The following is a 15093-nucleotide window of genomic DNA, read 5'->3' as shown; positions in this document are numbered from 1 at the left end:
CGCCTCCTTGACTTCACTCTCTGTCTCCCTCACTGTCTAGCTCCACTATGTACACAGTGTGCCTGGTGGCACCGGGGCGGCCAACGCTCCTGTGTTGAGCACGGTGTACGGCTACATCGGGACTCCTCCTGCTCAGCGGCAGCTCTCCTCTCTGGTGTGGCGTTTGGGACCTACGCACTTCCTGGAAGAAGTGCTGCCTGCTGCCAGCGTGAGCACCATTTACGAGCTCGGGCCTAACTACGTGGGGAGCTTCCAAGCCGTCTACTTGCCATGTGAGTCATTTTCACTAAGCCTGGATATGTTTCACACTTTTTGCACATGTGTGTTTAGTGTGTATATCTGAGCTCAAGGATTTCGCTCACTGTAAAGCAGTATTGGGTTATGATAAATACGATGTGAATAATATGACTGAAAATGTTTATTCATTTCAACATCATCACATGGTTTTGAGGTAAACAATCTGTGCTATTGATGTGGTAGGTTAAGATTAGACCAAGAAATGGTGGCACAATCCTATAAATTCATACATATTTGAATGAATATGTAATGATGGTATGCCATTTTGGTATGTAGTAAGGAAAACGTATTCAAGACTAACAGAGATCATGAAAATGATAATAATGAGTCTTTACTGGTCACATATACATTACAGCACAAAGAAATTCTTTTCTTCGCATACCCCAGCCTATGAGGAAGCTGGGGTCAGAGCGCAGGGTCAGCCATGATACAGCGCCCCCTGGAGCAGAGAGGGTTAAGGGCCTTGCTCAAGGGCCCAACAGTGGTAGCTTGGCGGTGCTGGGGCTTGAACCCCCGACCTTCCGATCAGTAACCCAGAGCCTTAACCCCTAAGCCACCACTGCCCCCCTAAACCACCACTGCCCCCCTAAACCACCACTGCCCCCCTAAACCACCACTGCCCCCCTAAGCCACCACTGCCCCCCTAAGCCACCACTGCCCCACTGCCCCAGATGATTATTCTTTGTGATTCAGGTTTGCAAATTAAAAGTGTTGCCATAGCAACATTCAAGCAAAACCTTGACTCTCAAAAAAAAAAAAGCACAAAAAAAAATTATTAAATCAAGGGTGCACTCATAGTTTCATCTGATACTGACTTCTTGTATTTGTCTGATGTTGTATCTTCTTTCCTCTTCAGGTAAAGACTCGAAGACTGAGGCTGTTCCTCCATGTCCTGTCTCACTGGTACCAGAGGAGAAAGTGTCCTTCAGTTTCTACGCCCTCTCCGTCTCATCCCTCACCGTGGCCAAAATCCGCAAGGCCTACAACAAAATAGACAGCAAGGCCATCGCCAAACAGGTGAGAACAACCTTCCTGTTCTCTGCACGGTTATGTGTGGAATACAATTTTTTTTTAAACCCAGACACTTCAGATAATCAAATTTAAACCTACAGATATACAATGAAAAACTGTGAATATAAAATAAAAACCTGTGACGATTGAATAAAACAGAGGCATCTATGCCACCATTTGCTTTTTTAAAAAAATCCTTATCAATTTATATTATTTTTAAAAGTTAACACATATGCAGTCTTTGTCTGAATTTGTTCCCTACCAAATATTTAAGGTGTCAGTTATTTTGTAGTGATGTCAAATTCTTAGTAAGCGTTCATATTCCACGGATATTACTCAGTACACACTACTACCACCATACAAAGTTAATTTTACTGCAGTGTTGATTCAAATTACATTTGTGTCACCAGTGTTTCACCTCTCAGTAAATCGTATCAATCGTCTTTACTAGGAATAATGTCATTTTGTTTGAGAAACAGCGTATTAGTATTCCAAAGATGGTTAAATAAAATCAGTGTTTGGCAGGTGACTCAGATTTCGGAAGGAGTTTGTAAGAGAAGTAGAGTGCTCAGTCAGCAATATTGCGGAATAGCAAGGTAAAAGTCATCAAAGAAATTTCCCCACTGTCAGTAATGTATATAATCCTATGTGAAGGAGATGTTACTGCCCTCATCAGTGTTTAATTGTAGGCGAGTGTTTAATATAACAGTCTCGGGTCTGTATTACTGAATTGTGGATGTGGGTTTATGTGATACACTGTGTGCACCGATCAGCCATAACATTAAAACACCTGCCTAATATTGTGTAGGTCCTCCTTGTGCCACCAAAACAGCTCCATTGACCTGTTGAGGTATGGACTCCACAAAACCTCTGAAGATGCGTTGTGGTGTCTGCCATCAAGACGTTAGGAGAAGATCCTTTAAGTCCTGTTAGTTGCGAGGTGGGGCCTCTGTGGATCGGACTTGTTTGTCCAAAACATCCCACAGATGATCGATCAGATAGCGATCCAGGGAATTTTGAGGGCAACACCTTGAACTCTTTGTCGTGTTTCTCAAACTATTCCAGAACAGTTTTTGCAGTGTGGCAGGACGCATTATCCTGTTGAATGAGGCCAGTGCCATTAGGGAATACCGTTGTCGTGAAGTGGTGTACTTGCTCTGCAGTAATGTTTAGGGAGGTGGTACGTGTCAAAGTAACATCCAGACCCAGGACTCAGGGTTTCCCAGCAGAACATTGCCCAGAGCATCTCACTGCCTCCGCCGGCTTGCCTTCTTCCCATAGTAGATCCTGCTGCATCTCTTCCCCAGGTAAGTGACACACCTGGCCATCCATGTGATGTAAAAGAAACCGTGATTCGTCAGACCACGTTACCCGGTTGTTCTTCCTTGGATCACTTTTGGTAGGTACTAACCACTGCATGCCGGGAGATGCTCTGACCCAGTCATCTAGTCATCACCATTTGGCCCTTGGCAAGGTCGCTCAGATCCTTACGCTTGCTCATTTTTCCCGCTTCCAACTTCGAGAACTGACTGTTCACATGCTACCTAATATATCCCACCCCTTGACGGGTGCCATTGTAACGAGATAATCAGTGTTATTCACTTCGCCTGTCATTGGTTTTTATGTTATGACTGACCGGTGTATGTTCGTTCAGGATGTAGTGTCAAATCTAAAATACTGAAAGAGACCTCTTTACAGCTGGCAGTCTCGTCTCATGAGAACGCTACTCCAGTGAAGCTCATCCACAACGCTGCAGGCCATCTGATCGGACCTGCCAGGACCATCGGCGCTGCTGTAATAGGCTACCTGGGTATGAATTCAGCGATGTTGTAAATCTGTGAATCCGTTATTTTGGTATGTTCATTCTTCTCAATAGAAATGTGGATTTCTCCCCGTCTTCCCCTGCAGGTGTGAGAGCCTTTGTGCCTACCCCAGTGGCCACCACGTTGCAGTATGTGGGTGGTGCTGCCGCCATCCTTGGATTAGTGGCCATGGCGTCAGACGTGGAAGGGCTGTACGCAGCCGTCAAAGCTCTGGTGTGTGTGGTAAAGAGCAACCCGCTGGCCAGTAAAGAGATGGAGCGCATCAGAGGCTACCAGGTTAGCCCCACTCTGTTCATACCAAAAACCCCGACTAGATTAGACTCATCAAGACCATATTTGCCTTTCTGTTTTATTCATTTATAACCAGATCATTGATTCAGCATCACTGAACATGACAAAAACATGTGAAAATCACTAACGAAATAGAAACTCTATGATCACCGATGCCCTTGGGGTCAAACATTATCTCCTTATTTTAAATTTAAGTAATTGGCATCACAGCAGTCAGTGACTTAATCTCAGAATGATGAATAAAAGAGCTGTCCCGCTTGCTATTTATAAACTTAAAATAGCTGTATCATCTGAATATTTTAAGATGTTTTTCTGTAAGTGCCTGCTTGAGCACTCATTTGTATCAGCGTTTAAAAAAAATAAATAAATATTTAAAAAAAAGGACTGATGAGCTAACGCAGCCTTGTGGAACGCCCGTACTACCAAATTTTAATTGGGACAGACTGTTGATTACTTTAACACTCTGGGTTCTTTTTGTTTAAAAGGAGTAATACCAGTGTATAATTGCAGGATTCACACCTCACTGCTTTAGTTTTTTAAATTAAGATATAGGGTTGGATAGTGTTAAAAGCAGAACTAAAATCAATATTAAGCTTCAGGGTCCTCAAGATGATTTAAGATCAAGTGTATCAAAGTATTAATGGCATCACCTGTACCTCTGTCTTGTCAATAAGCAAACTGAAATGCATCTGATTTACTGTTAATGTCTGCTTTTAGCATCGACACCGTACGCTTCTCAAAACACTACATCGCCACTGACGTGCGAGCGATTGGTCTCAAATCATTCTTTTCAGAGGAGTGAGCTATTTTTGGCACAGGAATTATGAGAGTTTTTTTTTTTTCCAAAGGGCTGGGACTGTTTTCGAATCAATAGACTGTTGGAATATAGTGCACCAAGCAGGGGTCAGTTCCTCGACACAGACCTTTAAAAGAAAGACTGAAATACCATCAGGGCACAGCAGACTTCTTAGGGCACGTATGTTTGAATAACAACTGAACGTGGTCGGGGTCAATCATCAACCTGTTCTCCCCAAGATCGGAAGTAATCGTAGTGCTCAGTTCTGATTTACATGCCTTTTGTAAATCGTCAGTTGTAAAAGCCTCTTCTTTGCTCGTTGCATATTTGTTTTTTAGGGTTTTTTTTTAACTCCACATTCTTTATTCCTTGCTGCTTTAAGCAACTGAAACAGTTCTTTCTGAACAGATTTTAGTGCTACATGATCGTGGTTTTTAAAAGCAATTTGTTTTCCTGTTAACGCAATGCTTTATCTCCTTTGTGATATAAAGTTTGTTATTGGGTAAATAGTTACCTGTTTTTTAGTAACCACATTATCTGTACTGAAATGTACATAGTCTGTTATTACTCCTGTAGTTTCATCAATATCAGCACTATAACAAAAAATATCCCAAGAAACATCCTTTCAGAGACTCAGTTCTGTCTTCTGACCACACGAACACGTCTTTAGTCATGGGTTTAGAACTCTTCAAGACTGTCCTACATGATGGAAGAAGGTGCGCTGTATTGTGATTGATTTTGCGTTCTATGCCTTCTTTACATTCCCATAGCGTTTATCTAAAGTTCTATTGTCTCTTGTGGCTCATATTGTTCGAAACCAGATAATGACAGTTCCAGTTTGCGGTGGTCTCTCAGTATAAAAACATGTGCACTGGGTGTGCGTTTAAGTTGTTGTTGAACACAGGCATTGATTTGCTCTGCAGGTCTTATTGCATTAACCAGAGGGAGGAATATAAACCCTACAGATGACGATGTTCCCAAACGCTCTCGGTAAATAAAAGGGTCTTAAACTTAAGCAAAGTAGTTCAACATCTGTATTACATACCGTGGATCTCACTGGGATCGGTGGGTATCGTGATCATAGACCTGTACTTGTACATAACCAGGATATTACACAAGTGCAGTCTTACAAGTACCTTGGAGTGTATTTAGATAGATCTCTTACGTGGGACATGCATATTAATTGGGTCTGTGAGCGACTTTACCAAAGGCTGCATTTTTTTTTTTTTTTTTTTTTTTAACACAGATTGTGGTTTTATGGAGTTGATGATAAAATTTTATTTCTTTTTTTTTAATCAGTCTGTATTAGAGAGTGTAATCAGGTATGGACTGTCAGCCTGGTACGGAAACCTCACCGTGAAATACAAAACAACAAACAAAACAGTGTTAACATACGTACTAGGAACTGCTATGAAATTGATAGGCCAGAAAGACCATTACAGTATCCAGTCTCTCTATGATCGGTGTACATTAAGAGAAGTTAGAAGAATTCTGAATTCTGAATTGAATAAGTTCAAAAACTCGTTTGTACCTGTATCAATTAAATTGCTGAATAAGGATAAGTGATTTTTAAACATTTTTTACATTTTGTTTAATTTATTTTTCATTTCATTTCAAATTCACTGAAGAAGGAAATGTGTTCACTTTACCTGCTGTAACAACTGATCTGAAAATAGAGCTGTTATTTATGTTGTAAATACCCTATTATGCATTAGGATTAGAATTGTTATATTTAGTGTATCTTCTCTCTGTGTCTGTGTGTAGTTGCTGGCCATGCTACTGAAGAAGAAGCGCTCACTACTAAACAGCCACATCCTGCACCTGACCTTCTCCTTAGTCGGCACGGTAGACAGCGGCCATGAGACGTCCATCATTCCCAACTCCACCGCCTTCCAAGATCTGCTCTGTGACTTTGAGGTATAAACACTGCACTTTTGTAGCAATATTATACGACCGTGCGGTCTGTTATCTTCTCTTAAACCAGGTTTAGTTTAGGATCGGTCTGTTACCTTCTCTTAAACCAGGTTTAGTTTAGGATCGGTCTGTTATCTTCTCTTGAACCAGTTTTAGGTGATAATTCTGTTTTGTACATGAAGCTGATGAAGAACATGAGTGTCTGGATATTGTGGATTAGATTCAGGTCTGGAGACAAATCTTGAGGAGCAGCTATAACTATACTGATTTGTATACTAGTTGATTGGATGATGCCGGTATTTGATGCTTCCTGATAGAGGTGTACACGTGTTCCCCACAGGTATGGCTGCACGCACCATATGAACTGCACCTGTCTCTCTTTGAGCACTTCATTGAACTCCTGACTGAATCCAGGTGAGACTTTTCACTCCAGACAGGATAATTCTTTGAAATATTTCCTTTTATTAAATCATCTTTCCCTTGTGGTTTTGTCCAATAAAAACTTTTTTTTTTTTTTTTTTTGGTATTTAGATTAGTTGATGAATGTCATTTAATTGAGTCGGCTTCTTGTCTTCTGATTCCAGCGAGGCTGCTAAGAACGCTAAGCTCTTGCGGGAGTTTCAACTAATCCCCAAACTGCTGCTGACACTGAGGGACCAAACGCTGTCTCAGCCTACAGTGGCCGCCATCAGCAACGTGCTCAGCCTGCTTCTGCAGGGCTTCCCCAACTCCTACGACCTCCTCCGGTACACCATTCACCCTCACTCCATAAAGCACTCATCACCTTTAGCAGTACAAAAGTGTAATTCTGAAAATATCACCAACTTCCGTTAGAGGTATAATTGATATACTTGTCATTATTTAAAATTGCCGAACCTTAAATTGTAGCTCTAGTTTTCGCTTTATCAGATCAGAGCATTTTTATTTTCTTTTCCGGCACAATGAAGCTAACCGGTTACGATTTATACGGACCATTAATATACTTAAGTGCATTAATAAAGCACTCAATTTTGAGTGTTTTCTGGTCCTTTTAAACACTTTGTGCTTTCATTTTAGGTTTGGCCAGTTCATTTCATCGACCTTGCCCACGTTTGCGGTCTGTGAGAAGTTTGTGGTTATGGAGGTTAATAATGAGGAGAAGGTTGATGGAGGTGAGACTGTGGTTCTGCCGACATCCACACATATGATCCACATTCCTGATTTAAATGTTAGATATGAAATGTATGACATGCTTCATGTCTGTGTAAATATGTGTGTGTGTGTGTATATATATATATATATATATATGTGTGTGTGTGTATATATATATATATATATATATATATATATATATATATATATATATACATACTGTAGCAGCATTAAAACATAGTGAACCGAGATTTCCTCAGTAGTATTGCAGTAATTCTAATTACCTGTGTTCTGTCCAGGACTCGAGGAAGATTTTGGAGGGCTGCTCTCCTCTAACATAATCCTGCTACGCAATCGTCTCCTAGACATCCTGCTCAAACTGCTTTTCAGCTCCAAGGAGAAATGCACCGTTAACGCACAGTAATGTTTCATTTTTTATTCATTAATGACTTTAAAACTAATCGTATACAGTTAGGCGTCCACTAAAAGGAGTGCTTCATGTAAAATTTGCGCGCGTACGATTATTTGAACACGTCTTGAATGATTTATTTATGTCGTCCAAGAACATTTCGCAAAGATAAGATAATCATGAAAGTATTATAAACAACCCAGGGCAAATGAAATACATGTCACAGGACCAAATGTTATCATCAGTGCTATAATGTTAGAGGAATGTGTGTTTACCCCTACTTCCTGCAGGGCTTGTGAGGAGCTGGTGCGCACGCTGGGATTCGATTGGCTGCTGATGTTCATGGAGGAACACATTCACTCGAGCACAGTGACCGTGGCGCTTTGGATTCTGGTGGTGCTGCTGAGCAATCAGAGCATCCTCAGTCGCTTTAAAGAGGGTCTGTGTGGAGGAGGCTGGCTCGAGCACACCGATTCGGTGCTCACAAATAAGATCGGCACCGTGCTCGGTGAGTAACGTAACACATTCCTATAGGACGGGAGTGTTTGTTCTGGCTTAAAGGGCTGCACTTGTTTCCTTTCTTTTTTTTTTTTGTTTTTTTATTTTATACATTACTGATGACACAGGTCTGAGTATTAGACTGTAATTACCATTCATCTAAATCTGACATCCACACAGTAACGTCATCGAAAAGTAAACTCCACTTTGCGTCAGTTTGTTTCTTTCTTTCTGTTGTTTCAGGGTTTAACGTGGGTCGCAGCGCAGGCGGCAGGTCCACCGTACGCGAGATAAACCGCGACGCCTGCCATTTCCCAGGATTCCCTGTGTTGCAGACGCTGCTGCCCAAACACACCAATGTGCCTGAGCTTTACTTCCTGCTCATGGCACTCTTCCTGCAGCAGCCCGTCACTGAACTGCCCGAGAGCCTGCAGGTACATGTCAGTATGACCTTTTTTCCCTACTAATCGTACTAACCGTGTGTCCTCGTCTGTCCTCATAACAGTGGCGATGCGTTCACTTTCTGTCCGTACCGGTACTGTCCCCAAATGACCCCTTTTCATGACTTTAATTCCCCTGTCTACAATTTCTACCCATTTAAAAACACTGCACTGCATGCTTGCAGATAGAGCTAGGATGGTATTAAAAATATACACAAATCGAAATCAGCTTTCGATATTTTGGAACAGCACAATCATTTTACTCTGACTTTTAATCACAGTTTTTTTGGCCAATTTAGGAACGGAATATTTTTATTGATATTTATCAGTGAATCATTTTAAATCAGCACAAAATATTAAGCTTATAATGTGCAGTCTTGGGCTTTGTAAGCCTATACTCCTTCAGATGTACTGATTTTTATTTTCTATATGCCACACAGTATTTAATGATAATAATCATAATCAATATTGTTCAGCTGTGCAGTATATTGAAAAAGCATGTAGGTTTGGCTTTCCAAAGAGAATGCCATTTAATAGACAGTGAATTAGCAGTGCAAATATTAAATCATTTGTTTAGACTAACTGCTATAATACTTTTCCTGAATGCACTTTTAAAATGTTTGTAGCCTTTAGTAGTTTATCAGAGCACTGCAGATCTAGCATTTTCCTGTTTATTATTTTTAAAACTGCCAACCCCTTTGCCTATGAAAGTGTTGTTGTACATTTCAAGAGTTAACAGTACAGACATACTGTCACAGTTCATTTGAACCATTTTTGCATAATAATCATAAACATGTGGTCCTGATGCACACGCTGCACACAGGTACCTTTTCTTCTTCTTCTGATATCCATAATATACTAAAAGAGAAAACTCTAGTGGGACACATGTCTGTGGTTGAATTACGTTTGTGTGAATGAAGTGTATGTTACACAGTTATTTGTGTGTATGTTATTTATGTGTATTGTACGATGGCATCCTTATGTGCTGAATATGCATTTATTCAGCATAAGTATTAAATAACTAGGTTATTTAATTGAAATTGTTGCTAAGCGATTTCTTTCTGTATGTATTTCTGCGATGTATTTCTGTTGTCATCTGATATAGTCGCCGTCTAAATTGTCATCGTTTAAATTTACTTAAGTTGATATTATTGTTGTTATTATTATTATTATTAGACCCTACTATGGCCTGAATTTTTGTATTGGATTTACTCAGTAATGTGAAAGTTCTCATAACAGCTGAAATACAGAATGGAGAGAAAGTGACACGTTCCCTGTGTCTGTGCAGTTTGACCTGGACTCCATCTGGACATTCATCTTTGGGGTTCCAGCCTCCAGTGGCACGGTGGTGGGCTCCATCCACAACGTATGTACCGAGGCAGCCTTCCTCCTGCTGGCCATGCTGCGCAGCATGCTGAACCTGGTGAGGCCACAGCTTCTGTTTTCATTAGGCCTTCTGAGTGCTCTCGGAGCAATGGAACATTTAAAAACAATGTCCGTGTAATAATATATGTAGTCACAATGTTTGTGTGTGTGTGTGTATATATATATATATATATATGTATGTATGTATGTATGTGTGTGTGTGTGTGTGTGTGTGTGTGTGTGTGTGTGTGTGTGTGTGTGTGTGTATGTTTGTGTGTGTGTCACTGACTGCTGATGTATTCTAATAATTTTTAATCTACTACACAGAAATGTCACATAATCAGTTAAACTAATAGAGTTTTCCCAGTCTGTGTTGGTAGAAGAACATTTTCAGCTATGGGTCAAACACGAAAATAAACCAACATTTATGGTCTCCGGGATGTCAAATAGATCAAAATAATAAACGGAAAACAAACTTAAATAGTACTTTTTAAAAAATATATTTACATACAAGAACTTAACACTGATAACCAGACAACAAAGTAACATTTAAAACTATAACCGCATCATGAAGTAAAGTTTAAAGCACTTTGGGTGGTATAGCCTATTTATTGTCAATTATCAAAAAATATTTAAAAAATAATATATGAAGTGATTTTTTGGACACTGTAAGGAACTGGATCATGAATGCGTTTGTTTATTTACTTATTTCATTTAAATTCTTTTCATCTAGTTCAAGTATTTCTGTGTGTTCCTGCTTTACGCCCAGTTATTTCTTGTTTGTGTAGCCTTGGCAGTCGGAGGAGGAAGGCTCTTGGCTCAGGGAATACCCCGTCACACTGATGCAGTTTTTCCGTTACCTCTATCACAACGTGCCCGACCTGGCACCCATGTGGCACAGCCCAGATTTCCTGTGTGCCCTCGCGGCTGCCGTCTTCCCCTTCAATATCCGACCCTACTCCGAGATGGTACGGTCCCCTTTTCACCTTTTTCACACACAGTGTGGGAGTTTTATTCATTCGTTCGTTCGTTCGTTCATTCATGTTCAATCTTTTTGCTTAGGTCAGTGATTTGGACGATGAAGCTGGCTCACCAACTGAAGAATTCAAAGCCTTTGCAGGAGACACGGGCATGAACCGCAGCCAGTCAGAGTACTGTAATGTGGGCTCCAAGACCTACCTGACTAATCACCCAGCCAAGAAGTATGTGTTTGATTTCATGAGGGTGTTGATCATGGAGAACCTCTGTATGACTCCTGCCAGCAAGCAGACGCCCATTTTAGACCTGCTGTTGGAGGTGAGCCTCCTCCATATTTCATATTTCCTTTTACTGTTTGCAAACTGAATAGATTAGCCTATTTTGTCTATTTTCCTATAGCGCACGTGAGGAAATCACACTTAGATGCGATTCAAAATGCACATAAAGGCAGAACTACCAAACTCCATTAGTTAAACTCCATTAACTCTGCAATTAAAGCATCGCACATTGCTTTAGTCTCCCCGAGACTGCAATTTAATATTGCAAATATTTGTATAGTTAGCATTTGTGTGCCAAGACTGATGTGCTGTTTGTTTCCAGTCCTCACCCGAGCGCTCGACCAGAACCCAGCAGAAAGAGTTCCAGTCCTACATCCTGGATGGTGTGATGGAACATCTTCTTGCTGCTGATGTGCTCCTAGGTCAGGATTTCATTCAAACTGCGAGAGCATGCTGGATCTACACATTGTTCAGCACTCTCTCATGGTTATGAACTGTTCCCACAGGAGAAGACGCATCGATGCCAATCACTAGCGGGGGAAATTACCAGGTCCTGGTCAACAACGTGTTTTACTTTGCCCAGCGGGTGGTGGACAAACTGTGGCAGGGCATGTTCAATAAGGAATCCAAACTGGTGGTGGAGTTCATAGTGCAGCTGATCAGCCAGGTGATCAACAGTGATGAAGAACTCAGCAGGCTTCATTTCTAAATATCCGTATATATATGAACATACTGCATACACTCTCATACTCACATACAATATCGGTCAAAAGTTTAGACACACTCATTCTTAATGTATTTTTTCCCCCCACATTTTAGAAGAATAATAAAGTCGTCAAAACTCTGGAGTAACACAAATGGAACTATGGGAATTATGATGTGGACTCTTATTGGCTGCTCTTTGGAATATTTCGCTCCGAGTCATCCATTTAAAAAAATATTTTTTGTAAATAAAATGTTAGTTTTCTAATGAAAGTAATGAAAATGTCGGCACAATTATATTTTTGTTTACAATACCGATTTCAAACATTTAATCTCATACCTTCAGGTCAAAAGGTTTTTAAGATCATGAGAAACATTTCAGTCGAGTGTCTCCATACTTTTGACCGGTAGTGTACATGGTTACAGATTATTGTATATTAAAAAAGAGGTGGGGTTTTGTTTTTGTTTTTTTGGGGGGTGCAAAGTTTTTCCTCTGGATACTCCGATTTTTCCTCATTGCCCTGCAGTGGGTTGGCACCCATTACATTTTTTTTTATAACTTAAAAAAAACAATCAGTGAATGTTTACTGTATAGTGTATTAATGTCGAAGTACATGGTTTGTTCATGTTAACTAATGTGTTCAACACTGTCGGTTAAGGGAACCTTAATGTAAAGTGTTACCATAGAAACAAGCTCCTTGTGCTGGCTGGCTTCTTCCGACAGTCAGAGCGAGCGAACCTTTCATACAGGCTGCGAGTTGCATTAAAAACACATTATTAGCACAAGTATGAGAAGAAAGCCCCAGGAGACAGCGTAAACGTTGCATAACTTAGTGTACTTTGCAATAACAAGCAGATGAGCAAGCTTTTGGAGAATGCTGATTGAATTAGCCACCTACTCTGGGGGAGGGAAAGCAATCCCTTTTGCTCCCTGGATTTATAACCCTACATGTTTATAATGTGGGGTTGTGCTGAAAAAAAACAGAACATTATTTAGAAGTTATAAGAACTGAGATTACATGTGAAGTTGCAGGAAATAATGGGACCTTTTATTTAGCAGCTTCTACATTTCACCAGGATTTCCATTCGTTTCCTTAAATGCGTCGTTTATCTATATTTGTACGGCTCCTACCACAATCTGTCACGACCGTCTATTTCTTGGTCTTTATCCTTCTTTCAGTTGTAACGTTTAAGACGTTGCTTCATTCATGTCTCTTCACTGAATGTCATTAAACCAATTTTTTTCAGTTTGTCGCAACTCAGTGATTAAACTTGTCATCTCATCTTTTTTTCCCCCCCTTTCTCTTTGCTTCTTTCATCAGGCAAAGCGGAGGTCTCAGGGATTGTCGCTGGATTGCATCTATCACTGCCTGAATCGCACCGTCCTGTATCAGCTCTGTCGACCGCACAAGACCGTTCCCCAGCAGGTGGCGCTGCTCGACTCACTGCGTGTGCTAACCGTAAACCGCAACCTGGTGCTAGGACCTGGAAACCACGACCATGAATTTGTGGCCTGCCTGGCGCACTGTTTAATCAATCTACACACCGGCAGGTGAGCCATGACTGTATGAGATGTATTTTCAGAGGATAGGCAAAGATGTTGGCGTATAAAGGTCGGCGGGTAGGAACAAACCTGATCTCGAAAAGGGGATTTTTATTAGGTTAGAGTTCATTTTGGGAACCGTTACACACAAGCTCAGTAATCAGCAATCTCACAAAACATGTCCGACCATTTTGGACCACTCATATCCAAGCTTGCTCATGTCTCCCTGTGGCAAATATGAGCTAGTTACTAGTTATCTATCCAGGTAGCTTACTGGCTGAAGGAGATGAGGGCATGTCCAATCTGCCTGTTCATATACAGTGTATTTATAGATGCTGCCATTTTGAATGAAATAAAAATGTAAAAATGTTTCTAGGCCACTTTTAGCAGCTTCTATGTATTTTAAATGGGTTAACTTTACAAGTTTTGGCTAACTGTGAAATGGGGGAGCATCGAGAATACTTGTTAGGATTAAGATTGAAAGTGAAGACAAAATCTGATTTGAGAGGATTGTTGTCTTTTCTGCTTCTAAAAATAAAAGGTGTCCTGTGGGAAGTGTTATTTAAAACAGCGGAGATGAATTCGCTTATGTCAGCCTGTCAGACGTGGTCTTTTGTGACTGCATTTAAATGAGGTCTGAGCATTCGTATGTGGGTTGGAGAACATGCTTTTTTCCTTCATCTGTTTTTTTCTTTCCTTCTGACTCACACTGACTCACAACAGCTTGGCATGATGATTGGGTTGTCAGGAGACGGTCACTAGGCTGACTCAGAAATCTCCACTTCGAGCTCATGTAATAGTTTGTCTGAAGGCGAAGATAACACTCGTACTAAATCAGAAACGGGAAAAACAAAATCAGTCATTGTGAATAGGCTAAAATTGAATTACTCTGCCATTTACCTGGCTGGTCTGACAACGGAAAGAAAAACCAATCACTGAAGTGGCGTGATGTTGTTCTTGTAAGTCTGTAAATGTACACCGCATGTGCGTGCAAAAAGCGTTTATTGTTGGTTGATTCAGAGCATTTGAATAAATATATATATATATTTTTTTTACTTTATAGCAACATAACTGAGCCATATCTGTTATCTGACTCCATTTACAGCTGGTTGCTATCTTGACTGTATGCTGTTAAGATTGCAAGCCCTTCGCCTGAACATGCGATTGTTGGACCATGTCTGATGTGTAAAATAGCACATAACACTTTGTGGTGTTCCTCCTTTACAGTTTTTTTTTTTTGAAAGTTCAATGTCACTGGGAATAAACTGTTGGGTTTTTTTCCCCCCTTCTTAATATTTTAAGCTTGTTACTCGGGGTCAAACTCACCTGGACTTCATCTTTGTAAATAAAATGTTATTTAGAGACATCTTAATATTTCTCAGAAATGGAAAAACAGACCGTAAGGCTCATTTTCATGGGTCTTGCGACATTAGATGTGTCAGAGGTTCATGGCATGACTCTTGTGTCGTGTTGCAGTAATGTGGAGGGGTTTGGGCTGGAGGCTGAAGCTCGGATGACCACCTGGCATGTCATGATGCCATCCGAGAACGAGGCTGATACACAGCAGAGCCAGGATGTCAGCGAGGGTACGACTGTCTGTCACAACAATCTCACAAC

The 15093-nt window shown here is 40.7% G+C and overlaps 1 protein-coding gene across 4 annotated transcripts in view; it reads left to right on the top strand.

The window, feature by feature from the left end:
• wdfy3 (WD repeat and FYVE domain containing 3) overlaps positions 1–15093 on the top strand; it is a 99902-nt gene that overhangs the window by 62184 nt on the left and 22625 nt on the right. For 3 of the 4 annotated variants that reach the window (XM_053674581.1, XM_017452023.3, XM_053674583.1), the window contains 18 exons: positions 41–272; positions 1154–1314; positions 3007–3118; positions 3217–3407; positions 5983–6135; positions 6473–6546; positions 6717–6878; positions 7189–7283; positions 7563–7683; positions 7963–8180; positions 8414–8610; positions 9899–10033; positions 10764–10943; positions 11038–11271; positions 11554–11653; positions 11738–11898; positions 13256–13485; positions 14953–15062. In XM_053674581.1, coding sequence (XP_053530556.1) covers positions 41–272; positions 1154–1314; positions 3007–3118; positions 3217–3407; positions 5983–6135; positions 6473–6546; positions 6717–6878; positions 7189–7283; positions 7563–7683; positions 7963–8180; positions 8414–8610; positions 9899–10033; positions 10764–10943; positions 11038–11271; positions 11554–11653; positions 11738–11898; positions 13256–13485; positions 14953–15062 — 2866 coding nt within the window. The remainder of the gene's footprint in view (positions 1–40; positions 273–1153; positions 1315–3006; positions 3119–3216; positions 3408–5982; positions 6136–6472; positions 6547–6716; positions 6879–7188; positions 7284–7562; positions 7684–7962; positions 8181–8413; positions 8611–9898; positions 10034–10763; positions 10944–11037; positions 11272–11553; positions 11654–11737; positions 11899–13255; positions 13486–14952; positions 15063–15093) is intronic. The other variant, XM_053674582.1, reaches the window with a different exon arrangement.

This window comes from Ictalurus punctatus, chromosome 22, assembly GCF_001660625.3.
Source record: "Ictalurus punctatus breed USDA103 chromosome 22, Coco_2.0, whole genome shotgun sequence".
Taxonomy (NCBI): Eukaryota; Metazoa; Chordata; class Actinopteri; order Siluriformes; family Ictaluridae; genus Ictalurus; species Ictalurus punctatus.
This window is presented reverse-complemented; position numbering and strand designations above follow the sequence as displayed.